The sequence below is a fragment of the Lissotriton helveticus genome, chromosome 9 (assembly GCF_964261635.1).
Source record: "Lissotriton helveticus chromosome 9, aLisHel1.1, whole genome shotgun sequence".
NCBI lineage: Eukaryota > Metazoa > Chordata > Amphibia > Caudata > Salamandridae > Lissotriton > Lissotriton helveticus.
This window is the reverse complement of record NC_136070.1, coordinates 1,057,869,775-1,057,883,640: the sequence shown is the minus strand read 5'-3', so window position 1 is coordinate 1,057,883,640 and position 13,866 is coordinate 1,057,869,775. Positions and strand designations below refer to the sequence as shown.

The 13,866-nt window shown below is 43.8% G+C and overlaps 1 protein-coding gene across 4 annotated transcripts in view; it reads left to right on the top strand.

Annotated features, from left to right (window-relative positions):
- ATG7 (autophagy related 7) overlaps window positions 1-13,866 on the top strand; it is a 1,226,522-nt gene that overhangs the window by 162,840 nt on the left and 1,049,816 nt on the right. For all 4 annotated transcript variants that reach the window (XR_013601115.1, XM_078661409.1, XM_078661411.1 and 1 more), the window contains exon 5: window positions 8,852-8,969. Coding sequence is in view for 3 of the 4 variants with exons in the window: in XM_078661409.1 (XP_078517535.1) it covers window positions 8,852-8,969 (118 nt within the window). In the remaining variant the exon portion in view is untranslated. The remainder of the gene's footprint in view (window positions 1-8,851; window positions 8,970-13,866) is intronic.

The following is a 13,866-nucleotide window of genomic DNA, read 5'->3' as shown; positions in this document are numbered from 1 at the left end:
AAAATCCACCCTGTCCCCGGAACAGGCAAATACGCCGAACAGACAATATATCCAGCAAAGTTTGCTGCTCTCTGTCAGAGTACTGACCACAACGAAGCGTCGAAGTCCCCAGCTGTGACCCACCACTGAGCTCAGGACAGTCACAGCCCAGTGTCACTGTCACTAACTAATCTCCCTGCGCTGCGGCAGCCCTGTGGCCGATTTATACACCTTGCCGCAGGGGCTGCTGGACGATGAAGACCTCTGTGCGTGGCCCCCGTGAGAAGAATGTCACTGTCACCAACCAATCCCCCCTGCGCTGCGGCAGCCTTGTGGCCTATTTATACACCTTATTATTAATCCAGTGTCCCGGGGCTTGGTTGTATGCTACTGCTAGCGGATGTCAGGGCAGCAGGCTCCGCTGTCATCTCTCCTCGCTTGTTGTGCAGCAGATGGTAGTTGATTTTGTACCCAGGAACCGGGAGATGCGGACGGCTCCTCAAGCGTAGCTGACACATATCATGTGGAAGCCGCATATCTGATTCCTCAGAGTTTTAAACCAGCAGAGAACCCACTGGCCTCCCCTTCACCCGTCTTCTGTGTTCTAGCTCAAGGTGAAATGCCTTATCCTCACGGGCTGCCCGATTCTGGAACAGGTGAAACCCTCATTCACGACATCAAGAGTTGGGAAAATACACCCCCGAATCATAACACCGCCTTCCCCCCCGACCCCCGCTTCGGCTTGCGAAGCCATTGGCGCCTCACCACATTGGTGGCATACAGGTGGTTATCGTGTCATAATAATAACTTGCTTTACATGGCTCTTCATACGTAGTTTTGCCATCTGTAACCGGTGTAAATACTAAATAGCACGTGCCACCATTATTAAATACAATCACCAGGTTAATTGTGCTCAATAAACGGAGTTCAGAAGGACTGAAGACTTGGTGGGCCTGCTGGCATCCAGCCTCTTGATGTGCAGGCCACAGTATACTCACTGAGCCACCTCCGCGTCTTCATACCTCCTCCTTGTATTACCCTCAAACCTCTGCGCACTGTTGCTTCTGCCCAGTTAAAGGCAACAACAATTTCCCAAAGCACCAATGAACAAACTCCAGCCTCTCCTCACTTATTCGTAATACCAATTTTCATTGCTCGGTGCCCCCTGGCACCCTTGTGCCTTCCACCCAACCCCACCCCAGGATAGTGTTTATATGGACTCAGCAAGTTAGCCCTGACTTGCTCCTCCTCAAAGGTGTGGACGGTTCCGAGAGACCATCCTGTTACATGCAAGGCCTCCACGGCAGACACCACTGAGCTCTTTTTATAGCGGCTTACTTGTGGCTTAACAGTTAGGGCTGTCGACTTTGGAGCTGGGGAACCAGGTTCGAGTCCCGTCGTTGTCTCAACATCCCGTGATTCTGTGCACATCACTTAATCTCCCCGTGCCTACCACAAATGAATGTTCCCTGTCGTTCTGTAACTTAACTGCGCTCCAATACCTTCGGGTCGAGTTCATGGTATATAAACAAGCATTTGCAATGCAATAGGTCTCGCATTATTTAAGTTTGAGCTATTGGTGTTGCATTATTTTTAGCAATGCCAATAGCTCAAACTTTAATAATGCGAGACCTATTGCATTGCAAATGCTTGTCGTGTTAAGTTGTTGCAGGAGCGTTACATCGTCGTTTGGTGACAACATATGTGCATTGGCAGAAGTATATATTTCTGAATGGTGGAAATGCATGGGTAGAGTTCTGAGTGAGGGCCGTGGTGGTGGTCAAAGTAGAGCTCTGCATTTCTTGAGGGTGGAAATACTTAACATAGTGGGAATCTGGACTGCGGTGCTCTGGCAGAACTCTGGATGTGCAAGGTGTAGGCGGTTTGAAAGTGGTTTCTGTGAGGGAACAGGCTGTTGGTGCATTGAAATATTTGTATGTAAATCCTCAAGAGCTTTGCAATGGAAGGGCATTGCTGTCTCTGCAAAGGCTTTTGACAGAAATACATTTGTAGATAGGACAATGGGCGCTCAGAATAGGGATGCATTTGAAGGGCTGTGAAGTTCAGGGTGAAGGTTCATTGACCTGTCTGTCTTCATGAGGCTCAGGTAGTAGACCGTGGTGGCTGGCACAGATGGGGGGAGTGGCAGGGCATAGGGTGGGGGGGAGGGTGTAAATAAAATAAAATAAATGTAACCTCCTCTATGCGTCCCGCATCACCCCACCGTCATCTCTCCCGGAACACAAACCGAGCACCCAGACTCCCCATAGGCAATCACAATGCTGTGATTGGTCTGAGCGCTATCATTCGGTGCTCAGGCTGGGACTGGGAGCCTGGGCATGTTCTCCACCCAGGCTGTAATGCAGCCTAGGTGGAGAACATGCAAAGTGCGCATGAATGTTTGGCCGGGCCAAGACGGCCAGTCAAACATTCATGCGCACTTACATAGTGACACCACTCCCAGTGGCGTACCAAAGGTGGAGCGGGGGTGGTCCGACCCTCGTGGCATGAGTTTTGGGGGCGGCTGCCTCCCCTTACCTGTGGAAACGCAGGAATCGCCAGCATCCCCCCGCTCTTTAATACAGACCGCCATTCAGATAAAGAGAGCGGAGCAGCCCCGCCTGCCCACAAAGCTGCCATAGCAAGAACAAATAAAATGATAATAACAACAAGTTATTATCATTTTATTTTTCCTTTATTGACACTGCCGCAAAGCAGTGGGACGACATGACTGGTAGTAGATGTATCAGCAGAGCTGTTCTGCATGAAGGACTAGGGACAAAGGTGCTTCAGTTCAATAGGATGGCCGAAGAGGTTGTGGAATTGAGGTGCCGTCAGTAGAAGAGGTCTGCTGAGCCTCAGCTGCAGCTAGGAAGGGGCTGATGGTGGGGGTGCACTAGAACAGCATTTAGTGGTCTCGAAAGGAGAGGCCGAGCTCTGCAGAGACTGCCTATGTACTCCATCCTGCTGCAGTGAAGACACTGCTGAAGGTCAGTGGCGACTGGCACGGATTGGGGGTGGCGAGGCAGGGAGGGAGGGAAGTGGGTAAATACAAAATGAAATTTCACTTACCTCCTCGCCACGTCCTCCTTGTTGCGTCTCTCCTGATCGCGTCTCTCCTCGTTCTTGCTCCGTCTAGAAGAGGATGCACCCAGGAACACCCAGGAACCCCTGAGCCAATCACAACACTGCAATGCTATGTTGTGATTGGCCTGAGCACCCTGGCTCGGCGCTCAGACGGGGACTGGGGGCCTGGGCATGTTCTCCAACCAGGCTGTAATGCATTGAAAACTACCCCTCCCCTGCTCTGTCTGTAGAGCAGCCCTGCCCCGTAAAGCTGACACAACTGGAAAGATAAAATGATAAATAGTTTGAGCTATCATTTTATTTTTACTACACTGCTGAAATGTAGTGGAGCGACACTCCTCCGCCTTAGTGGAGGATCCGCCACAGTAAGTCCAGATTGCCGAAGCATGCCTATTTCCGTGGAGTGAGTTGTTTTGCTGCTTTTGGCGTTGAATAGGAAACCCCTCCCTAGCCATCTTCTCTGGGATGTCCTGAACTGGATAGGAGTGAAATATTAATAGCAAGTGTCTGCAGGGGAGCTGTAATATCCGGTTTCCAAATAGCTCATACTCTAGCTTTGCTCAGGCATAATTTTTTCTCTAAAAGTTAACTTCACTTTGGACAATTATAGTTTCTCGTACAGAAAACCGTATTATCTGCTCGTGATGTCACGCTCAAACAAGATATCTTCCTTGACATAGCTAAGTCAGGAGAATTGTTTTAACGTAAAAATAAATATGCTTCAGTGCAGGAAGAATAACAAATGGAATATCCTACAAAAGGGAATTTCCTACAAGTCTCTGGTTGCTGCATATTCAGTGGTGCCGCTGGCAGAAATCACCAAGTGACATCTGTGTTGTGGATTTAAAGTTGTGCAAGCCCTGTATGGTTTTGGATAGCAGTTGCCTTCCTTTCTTCATAGGAAGACAAAATATTTACCAGCTTTTTCATTCTATGTTGACAGCACAGATGAGAAACACTTACAATGTGTTTAAAAGTGCGCTAAATAGAAGCAGTTGCCTATTTTGAGACCAACCTCTTTTATTCATTCGCTTGATTGAGACTTTGTCAATCACATCTTGGCTCACTGCGAAGGGGTATTTTCCTCTCACTTGATGCTCTTGTCTTCCGCGTACATTGCTTGTGTTCAACTGCATGAGAGGTTACTTTTCAACTATAGATCCTTTTCTGCTCCCATTGGTTCTCTACCACCACTCGTGCTTTTTCTGCTTTTCTTATGAAGCCCCTGCAGAAACTCAAGATAGTTAAAGTTAAGCCTGTTAGGAATGGGGATCTCTAGTTGGCAATGGTTTGCAACGTTGTCCAAGTAGAACCATTCTTCCTAATCAGGGTAAGAGAGATACACTTCTAAAATAACCCTGCTCACCCCCTTGGTAGCTTGTCACGAGCAGACAGGCTTATCTCTGAGGCAGTGTGTAAAGCATTTGTGCTCACATCTATACTAATATAATAAAGAGAGAACCCAAACCTTTGAGGCGGGTAGTCTCAGGAACCACAGCGCCAATCAAAACACCCAATACAGCATTGGAAATGTCAGGGTAAGCAGATGGACATAGGCTATATACCAGCAGAACATATACTTTAGAAGGGCAAAGTACGTTCTTTGCCAAAGTAGTCTCTTGGAAGTAGCGCCATCTCTGAGGTGGGCGTGTGCGTTCTGCGAGGGTGGGCATGTGGGTGGGCGTGTGCGTTCATAGACGCATGCAGCCTGACCCGCTGAATGCACTAGGTGTGGTGACATCACATAAGAGTGACGGGGTCGGCCATTTTGTAAAACTAACCCGCCGAGAAACCGGTCAGGAGCGTAATGTGCGCTTGGGCGGCCACAAGCGCGGAGCCGTCTGCGTGGTTGTTCTGCTATGATTGGCTGGGCGTCACGTGCGCTGTTTGAATTTGTGAGGGGTCGGATTCGCTTCCTATGTAGCCGGTGCTGTGCCCGTTTCCCGAAGGTGCCTCCTCCGTCCTCCTCGAAAAGCTTTACATCCTGCGGAGTCCGCCAGCCCCAACAAACGCCAGACGCGCAACGGATACTACTTCTTCTTACTGGAAAAGTTACCGAAGCTTAGGTGGCGCGGAGTGCCCGTGTCCGGAGTGTGTGATGCTGTTCCGCACTGCTCTGCTGATTGGGCGGTAAGTGGCTGGCGTTATCGTTTTTGGGGTCTTCACATTTCCGCTTCTTGATGACACTGTTATGGGGGTGTTACGGCTAACACATTGATTCCGATATTTCTCTCACTTTTACCTTGCTGCTTGGACTACCAGTTCATTCCCATTCCCCTGTTTAACACTGGTTTCCGAGGTCTTCGAGACTCCCCACATTATATGTCGACGATCTCCAACGTTCTCAACAATTTCCATTCCCTACTTACCATGACCTAGGCCCGAGCACTTACCTTTCCCCTCAAGTAGTGTCGCAAAGCCTACCCGGACAACGTCGGGACGGGCAGCTAGTACAGTAATACAGGGAAAACACTACAGTTTAGAAAAATGAATACCCTTTATCGAAACCAAACAAGACCACAATGACAAAAATATGACTTTTAAAAGGTAGAAACAGTTTTGTCCAAAGCAAACTATAGATCCAACACTTTAAATACAAAGTATCTTGGATGCATGAAAAGCAAGAACAGCCGCAGGGAAGGTGATGCGTCGGGTCCTTAGGCGCAGGGAAGGCGATGCGTTGGTTCCTTACTCCAGGAGAGGCGATGCGACGGTTTTTTATGGTGTGGGGAGGTTATGCGTTAGTTTTTAATTGCAGCCCTAGTGTCCTTGTAGACTTGGTGCCCCAGTGCGATGCGTGAGGATCGGGGATGTGTCTGATCTTGATGCGGTGGCAGCAACGAAGCTGCGCTGGTTTCTTCAGCTGTGTTCCCACGATGCATTGGTTCTTGCAGCTGCACAGCAGGGCCTGCGTCGGAATTGGTGCGGCGATCTCAGACTTTGTAGATCGGTGCACTTGATGTGATGTGCAGCGATTTCCCCCACCACGGGCAGGCGCTATGTCGGTTTCTTCGGCGATGCGTCAGAAACAAGTGTGGGTGCATTGTGCTCCTCGTCGTTTCGTTAATTTTCCAGCCCCCAACAGCAGGAACAACCTCAACAGGCTGAGCACAGCAACAGGCCCCTCTTGGCAGGTCAGAACTCTCAGCAAGGAAGCTCAGGGATCTGGGGGTGAAGTCTTTGTATCCCTGAGACTTCAAAACAGGAGGCAAGCTCTACTTCAAGCCCTTGGAGATCTTCCTCAAGCTGGGGACACAGCACACAGCAAAGTCCTTGTCCTTTCCTTGGTAGAAACACCTACTGCAGGCCAACCCCAGACAGCACACAGCAAAGGGGCAGTACTTCTCCTTCAGCTTCTCCAGCTCTGCTCCTTGGCAAAAGTTTCGCCTCCTCCTTTTCTGAATGCAGCCCAGGTCTATTCAGCCCAGCCCTGACTCATGCTGGAAAGACAGGACACACCTCACCCCCCAAGTGGCTGTCTGAACAGAATGCACATCCCCAGCCCCTGTCACTCCAAAGTCAGACAGTCAATACACAGCAGAGGCACACAGGATGGCTAAGCAAGAAAATACCTACTTTCTAAAAGTGGCATTTTCAAACACAGAATGTAAAAATCATCCTTATTAAAAGATGCATCTTTATATCCAGGCATACTAAACTTTGCCTTCCTACCTTGTCCCAATGGAAAGTTATGTTCACAATATGTTCTAAATAAACTCCCAATCCATCCTATGGGATAGATAGCCTTCCAATAGTGAAAAACTTACATTTACTGTAGTTCACTATCAGGACATGTTACACACATCACAATATGTCCCACCTTTCCCAGACACTGCACCCTGCCCGCAGATGTACCTTGGGTCTACCTTAAGGGTGACTCACATGTACGAAAAGGGAAAGTTAGGGCCTGGCAAGTGGGTGCACTTGCCAGCTCGACATGGCAGTACCCAACTGCGCACAGACACTGCAGTGGCAGGTCGGAGTTACATTTACAGGCTGCTTGCTTGAGTGGCACAATCAATGCTGCAGGCCCACTGGCAGCATTTGGTTTAAAGACCCTGGGCACACCCAGTGCAATGTACTAGGGACTTGACAGTAAACCAAATAAGCCAATTATTGAAACACCAATCCATGACAACAATTTACAGAGGAAGCACTTCCACGTTAGCACTGAACAGCAGTGGCAAAGTGCCCAAAGCATCTAGACGAGTAAAAACGAAGTCCAACACACAGTAAAAACAGAGGAGCCAGTGTCAAAAATACTGGGGAAACCAAAGACAAGGATGCCAGGTCTAACAAGGCCTATCTCTTTGTAGTGAGTTTTCTTTGCTGTTTTGTGGCCTGAATAGGAAAACCCTCCCTAACCATCATCTTGTGGACGGGTGTGGCCCCAGCTGGATGGCATTGAAAGGTTTAAAGCAAGTTTCAAGAAACACAAGCCATATGTAGTGTAGTCTCCTTTGCCTTCGATGGGCCCTCTTTTTGTTTCTCTGTTAAATGTCGGACGAGGTAGAATTGGAGCCTCTATTATAGTCCTTCCCTTCGTTCGGTCTCATAGAAACTATAGAAGGACTATAGTAAAAGCACACTTTCCTCTGACGTTTATTCATGTAGTATGACAAACATGACTGTATTAAAGGGAAGGGGAGCCTCCAATACAGACAGCCTTCTGTTTCTTATAATTTGTCTAGCTTTAATGTGCTAACGCTGCATGCATTAGTGCATTAAACCGAGGCCTATTGGCTGTGCCAGTGCTTGTTTAAAATGTATCAGAATGCTTGTAGCCAGTGCATTCGATCGAAAGGTTGATTTTGTGTAAAAAAATGTTAAGGGACAGAGCTTATTTTTTTGCAATTAGACTACATTTAATAATCCGATAATGTTCCTTTCATACCCGAGTGATTTCATCATACTCAGAAAAAAACAGTGAGGAAGCATTCTTTTATTTACTTACCATAACTTTTAAATTGCTGCATAATAGACATCTGCTGTTCTGCCAAGACTCCAATACAGTGAAACACAACACAGAACGCACTTAAGGCTGTGATTACATTGGTTATGCTGCACTGTGACATTAAATAAAAAAAATATTGTATTATTCTGGTAAGAAATGTATCCCGATGCCTGTAACTGTGCTTGTGCTTAGTTGGTTGAAATCCCTCGATAAATCGCTGCACGGGGGAAGTGTGCTGTGTAGATAGTGGTGATTAATTTTCATGTGCTACTGCTTATAACAGACGATGCTTTTAATTCCCATCAAATTGCCGTTCTCTTGTACTGCTCTCACAGCCAGTGGTCCCTTACTGCCCTTTACAAAGGATCGTGTGTAATCCGAACTTGCCTTTCTCCACCTGACGTTCCCTGACCGAGCCCTCCTTGCATATCTACACCTGGCATACTCCCAGTGGGGTTTAAAAGACTTTATAAATATGGATCATGTAGCACAGCCCCAGAATCCTTCTGCCTAGGCTTTGGGACCAGGGGTATCCAACTAGAAGCAGTTGGGTGACCCGATAGATTTTCACTCTATACCAAGGCTTCTTGCATCTCTCCTCGGGTCTGCGTACAGTAATTCGGAGAAATGATTTATGGAAATCATGTGGGCTTCTACTTGTTTTAGGGACATTTCTCTTCATACATGTTTTAATGTTGTAAAAATGTAGTTAACTCTTTATTGAGACTGTCTGCATATTAACATGGGGCAAATAGACTATCAGACAGTTCTTCACCTTAAGATTTTCTTTAAGGTATGAATATGATGATTTATACATTGTTCTTTGTTTAGGACTGCATCGACCCCCGCGCACTGCTGCCCGGCTGCTGGCACTTTATACAACACAAACACCTTGGAATCCTTCAAGTCTTGTGATAAGAAAGAAGTCCTTGAAAAAGCTGCGAATGAGGTGAGAACTTATGTCAGTTGTCTTTATTTATATGTGTGAGTACCAAGAGACTTCCTTAGTAATGAGGTACTGTAGGGTTACAGGTAGAAGGGGAGGTGAAACCCTTCGCACGCAACAACCATTATTGTCAGAGTGGAACACACGCAAACCCCAAATTAATCTGTGCGTAACCCTTTTGGTAGCTTGGTATAAAAGCAGTTCAGGCTTAACTGAGAGGCAATGTGTAAAGTATTCATGAAGCACTTCAAACGGGAATAAAGGGAAAACACACTCAATTAAAATCCCACACCAGTTTAGAATAACAGAGTAAAATGTAATAAATTATCTAATACCAAGCCGATAAAGATTCAACAGCAGAACTGAAGATATGCAGTTTTAAAGATTTAAGTAAAAATAGTGCCTAGAAGCACAAAGCGCCACCTGTGATTATCTTGTTGCGCCAGACTGAGACAAAGTCAGAAGTTCAGGCCAGCTGCAATGGAGCGCAAATCGTATACTGGGACCAAGTTAGGCCCGCTGAACAAAAGACCTTAAATCCTGGTTCCGTAGTATTGCGAGATCCGTCGACGAGGATGCATGGCACAGTAGCAGTTCCGATTAAGCTGTCAAAGAGGCTTCCAATATGAGATCCATTGTCGAGGATAGAATCAACGGAGGCTTGCAGTGCAAAGTCCTACATTGAGGATGCATCGCGCAGTGGTGGTTCAAAGGAGCTGTGTCCTGCAATGTGATGTCCTGGGTCAGTGATGCATTACACAGCGGTGGTTCTGATGCGGAACTGCGAGAACATGCATCACACTGCATCCATTGTACCCAAAAGACCAGAGCTGGACTGGCAGAGCACCTTCTGGCCCACTTCCAAGGGTCTAGGCCTAGAGTAGCATCAATTGGGGGAGAGGGGGCAAGACTCAGCAGAGTTCAGGTGCTGGGTACAAGGTGGGGAAAGCCTTTACTATCACTGAGGCTCTGATCAGGATGCCAGCCAGCTAGCTCTTGGAGTCACTCTGGCGGTCCTGGGTTCAAGATGTAGTTCCAGTTCTTCTCAGACAGCAGGGCAGCGGGTCGGCAGAGTAACAAGGCAACAGAGTAACACAGCAGTCCTTCTGAGACTTCCAGAGGTGTACTAAAGATTTGGGTATGAGTGTCCAATATTTATGCCTGGTGCCAGCTTTGCAGTAGGAGAAGGTTCTGGAGGTTTCCACCCTGCAGGACATCAAAATGCAGAAATGGTTCACTGATAGAATAGCGATGACAAAAACATTGATGATAAAAATATCGAAAAAAATATATAGATACAAAAATATTGACTCCCATACCTACACAGGTAAGTACAAAAATATCGAAATCAAAAATATCTTTGTAAAAAAATATAGATGTAAAAAATTTTGATTTAAATATATATATAAAATATAATATATTAAATATTAATATTAATTTAACAAAATAAATTACATTTAATGTACATTTTAACAAAATATAACAAATAAACTTCAATAAAAAAATGTAAACGCAAACAATAATTTATACATATATCTATACTACTATAATAAAGGAAGAACTTTCAGCCTTTGAGGCGGGTAAACTCGGGAACCACAGCGCCAATCCACACACCCGATACACCGTTCGAATCGTCAGGGTGTGTAGATGGTTATAGGCTATATAAATGTAAAAAAAAACCGTTATTTAAAAAATGTAAAGTAAAAAAAAAAAAAGTAGTCCCTCCGAAGTAGCGCCGGCCGCGACGTGCGTGCTCACGCCAGGAGCGCGGGGAGGAGCGGCGTCCAGGAGCGCGACGAGGAGCGGCGGACATGGCGCGGGGGAGGAGCGGTGACGTGAGGAGCAGCGGACAGGCCAGCGGGGTGCGAGCAGCGGACAGGCGGGAGGAGCGGTGGCTCACGTAAGGGGACCCATGTCGGGCAGGCGGGGGTCGGGCAGGCGGGGGTCGGGGCAGGCGGGGGACAGACCGGGCGGGGGCCCGGGCTGCTGCACAATGTCGGGGCGGGCGGGGGTCGGGGAAGCCTGTTGCACCCGGACAAGGTCGGGACGGGCTGCTAGTATATATATACTTTGAAATAATTAAACTATTTCATTTATTTTAAAACTTTAAAATGATATAAAAATAATATATATATCTCAATAATTTAAAATATATAAAAAAATCTATAATAATTTAAAACGTTAAACTAATAAAAAATATTGAATCTTATATTTCCCAATACAATCAGTGTTGGATAGTAAAATAGTTGAAATGTACTGTTCCAACTCTAGTGTGTGCAACAGTAGGGAAAGTGTTGGATAGCAGAGGGATCAAAATGACTATTCCCACTCCAGTGAGAGCAACAGTAGGGAAAGTGTTGGATAGCGCAGGGGTAAAAATTACTATTCCCACTCCAAAGAATGCAACAGTAGGGAAAGTGTTGGATAGTGGATGGATACAAATGACTATTCCCACTCCAGTTAGAGCTACACTAGAGAAAATGTTGGATAGCAGAGGGGAAAACATTACTATTCCCACTCCAGTGAATGCAACAGTAGGGTAAGTGTTGGATAGCGAAGAGGTAAAAATTACTATTCCCACTCCAGTGAGTGCAACAGGAGGGAAAGTGTTGGACAGCGGAGGGGTAAAGATTACTATTCCCATGCCAATGAGTGCAACAGTAGGGAAAGTGTTGGATAGCGGCAGGGTAAAAATTACTATTCCCACTACATTGAATGCTACAGTAGAATAACTGTTGGATAACGGAGGGGAAATGTTTTTATTCCCACTCCAGTGAGTGCAACAGTAGGCAAAGTTTTGAATAGCGGAGAGGTAAAATGTACTACTCCCACTTCAGTGAGTGCAACAGTAGAGAACATGTTGGATAGCGGAGGAGTAAAAATTACTGCACCCACTCCAGTGAGTGCAACAGTAGGGAAGGTTTTGGATAGCGGAGGTCTAAAAATTACTATTCCAACTCCAGTAAGAGCAACAGTAGGGAAAGTTTGAATAGCAGAGGGGTAAAAATGACTATTCCCACTCGAGTGAGCGTAACAGTAGGGAAAGTGTTGGATAGCGAAGAGAGCAAAATTACTATTCACACTCAAACAGTGAAAACAAAAAAATAACATTAAAAATGATAAAAAATCTTACAAATAAACAATATTTAGAAATGAAAAATCAAATATATATATATATATATATATATATATATATATATATAAAAAAATATATAGTATTAATTACATATACAAAACTACAAATAATATATAATATTAAATACATTTGTAAAATAAAATTCTTTTAAACTAGAAAATATTTACAAATTAATACATAAATGTATTTATTGAATTTCCTACCCTATAACACGACACCACTACAGTCCAACATTTTTTATTAATTATTTCTCCAAAATTAACATAAATATTAATCAATTACAAATATTAATAATAAAAACTAATAAACATTGACTACACACATTTTAACACTATGATATCCACAACACACACCTAAATTAAATTCCAAAATAATAAAACCCAATTAAAAAGTATTTATACATTTTAAACTATTACTATTAAAAAATAATAAAGTCATTAAAATGTATTTGATAACCACCCTTTACCCCTTTAAAAGTAAAAACAGACAACAAATGTAACAATTACCCAAAATACATTAAAATAATTAACATTAGCTAATCACTATATATTAATTAAGTACACGTTATCTCCTACCCTTTACTCCTATAAACACAAAAACACACACCTAAAATTAACTTCACAACCACCATAATGACCAATTAATTGAAATTAATTAACATCCAATTATTGATTGATCAATGAAAAATAAATTACTTCCCACCCTTAACAGCTATAAACATCACAACACACCTAAAATTAATTACACAATTACCATAGTTAATTACCAATTAGTGAATTTAAATTAACAAACAATTAATTAATTAATAATACATTAATTTACACATTTAACATTATAACATCTTAGTTAAACAAATATTAATAAGTAAAAAATAATCAATAAATTTAATTCAATTACTTCCCACCCTATTCCCCTATAAACCCGCAACCCTCTATGAAACTAAAAACGCAAAATTGAAATATTATTTTGATAACTACTAAAAATTTAGCACATATATTAAAAATGCAAACAATTCTTATACAAAAAATATACAACAAATGCATATAAAATATATACTAAAATGCACAACATTAATAAACAAATGATATTTTTAACAACTATATTTTTGCAAACTGTATTAAACACTTTGATATTTTTAACATCGATCTTACTTACCTAAAATCGATTTTCTTGACCATGAGAAGCTGCATGTCGATAATTCTGACCCACGATATTTGCAACTCGATATTTGTGCAGCTCGATATTTTTGAATCGATATTCTGTCTCTGCACCTGCAGAAATACAAGATAAGTACAAAATCATAGAACCTATTAGTCTCTGGTTAATTCAAGAAAGTATTTTAAGTGTCCGACTAATAAAGAGTATAGACACTTCTCATAGAGAGTCTAAGGCAAATGGACATAAAAAATAAAGTCTCTAGTAACAGCACTTTTAGTGACAGCTGCGAAATCCACCAAAACCACAAACAAGCAACCTAATGAAGCGAAGACTAAACTTGAACAACTAAAGTGGAAGAACTTTTATTCACAAATCACACTTTCTAAAAATAGATTCTGCAAATTCAGCATGACATGATCATGGTTAGGGTCGGATTGGCAAATCAGGAACATTTAATTAAAAAGACATTAGCACTAACCCATTTCTTAAGGTAATAGAAATCGTCCATCTTCTACCTCAGCAACCACCCTCGAGAGATTATCAACATAAAATGAAACATCTACTAACAGTGGCTAATAGTTTCTTCACTTTTACATCCACACGTCT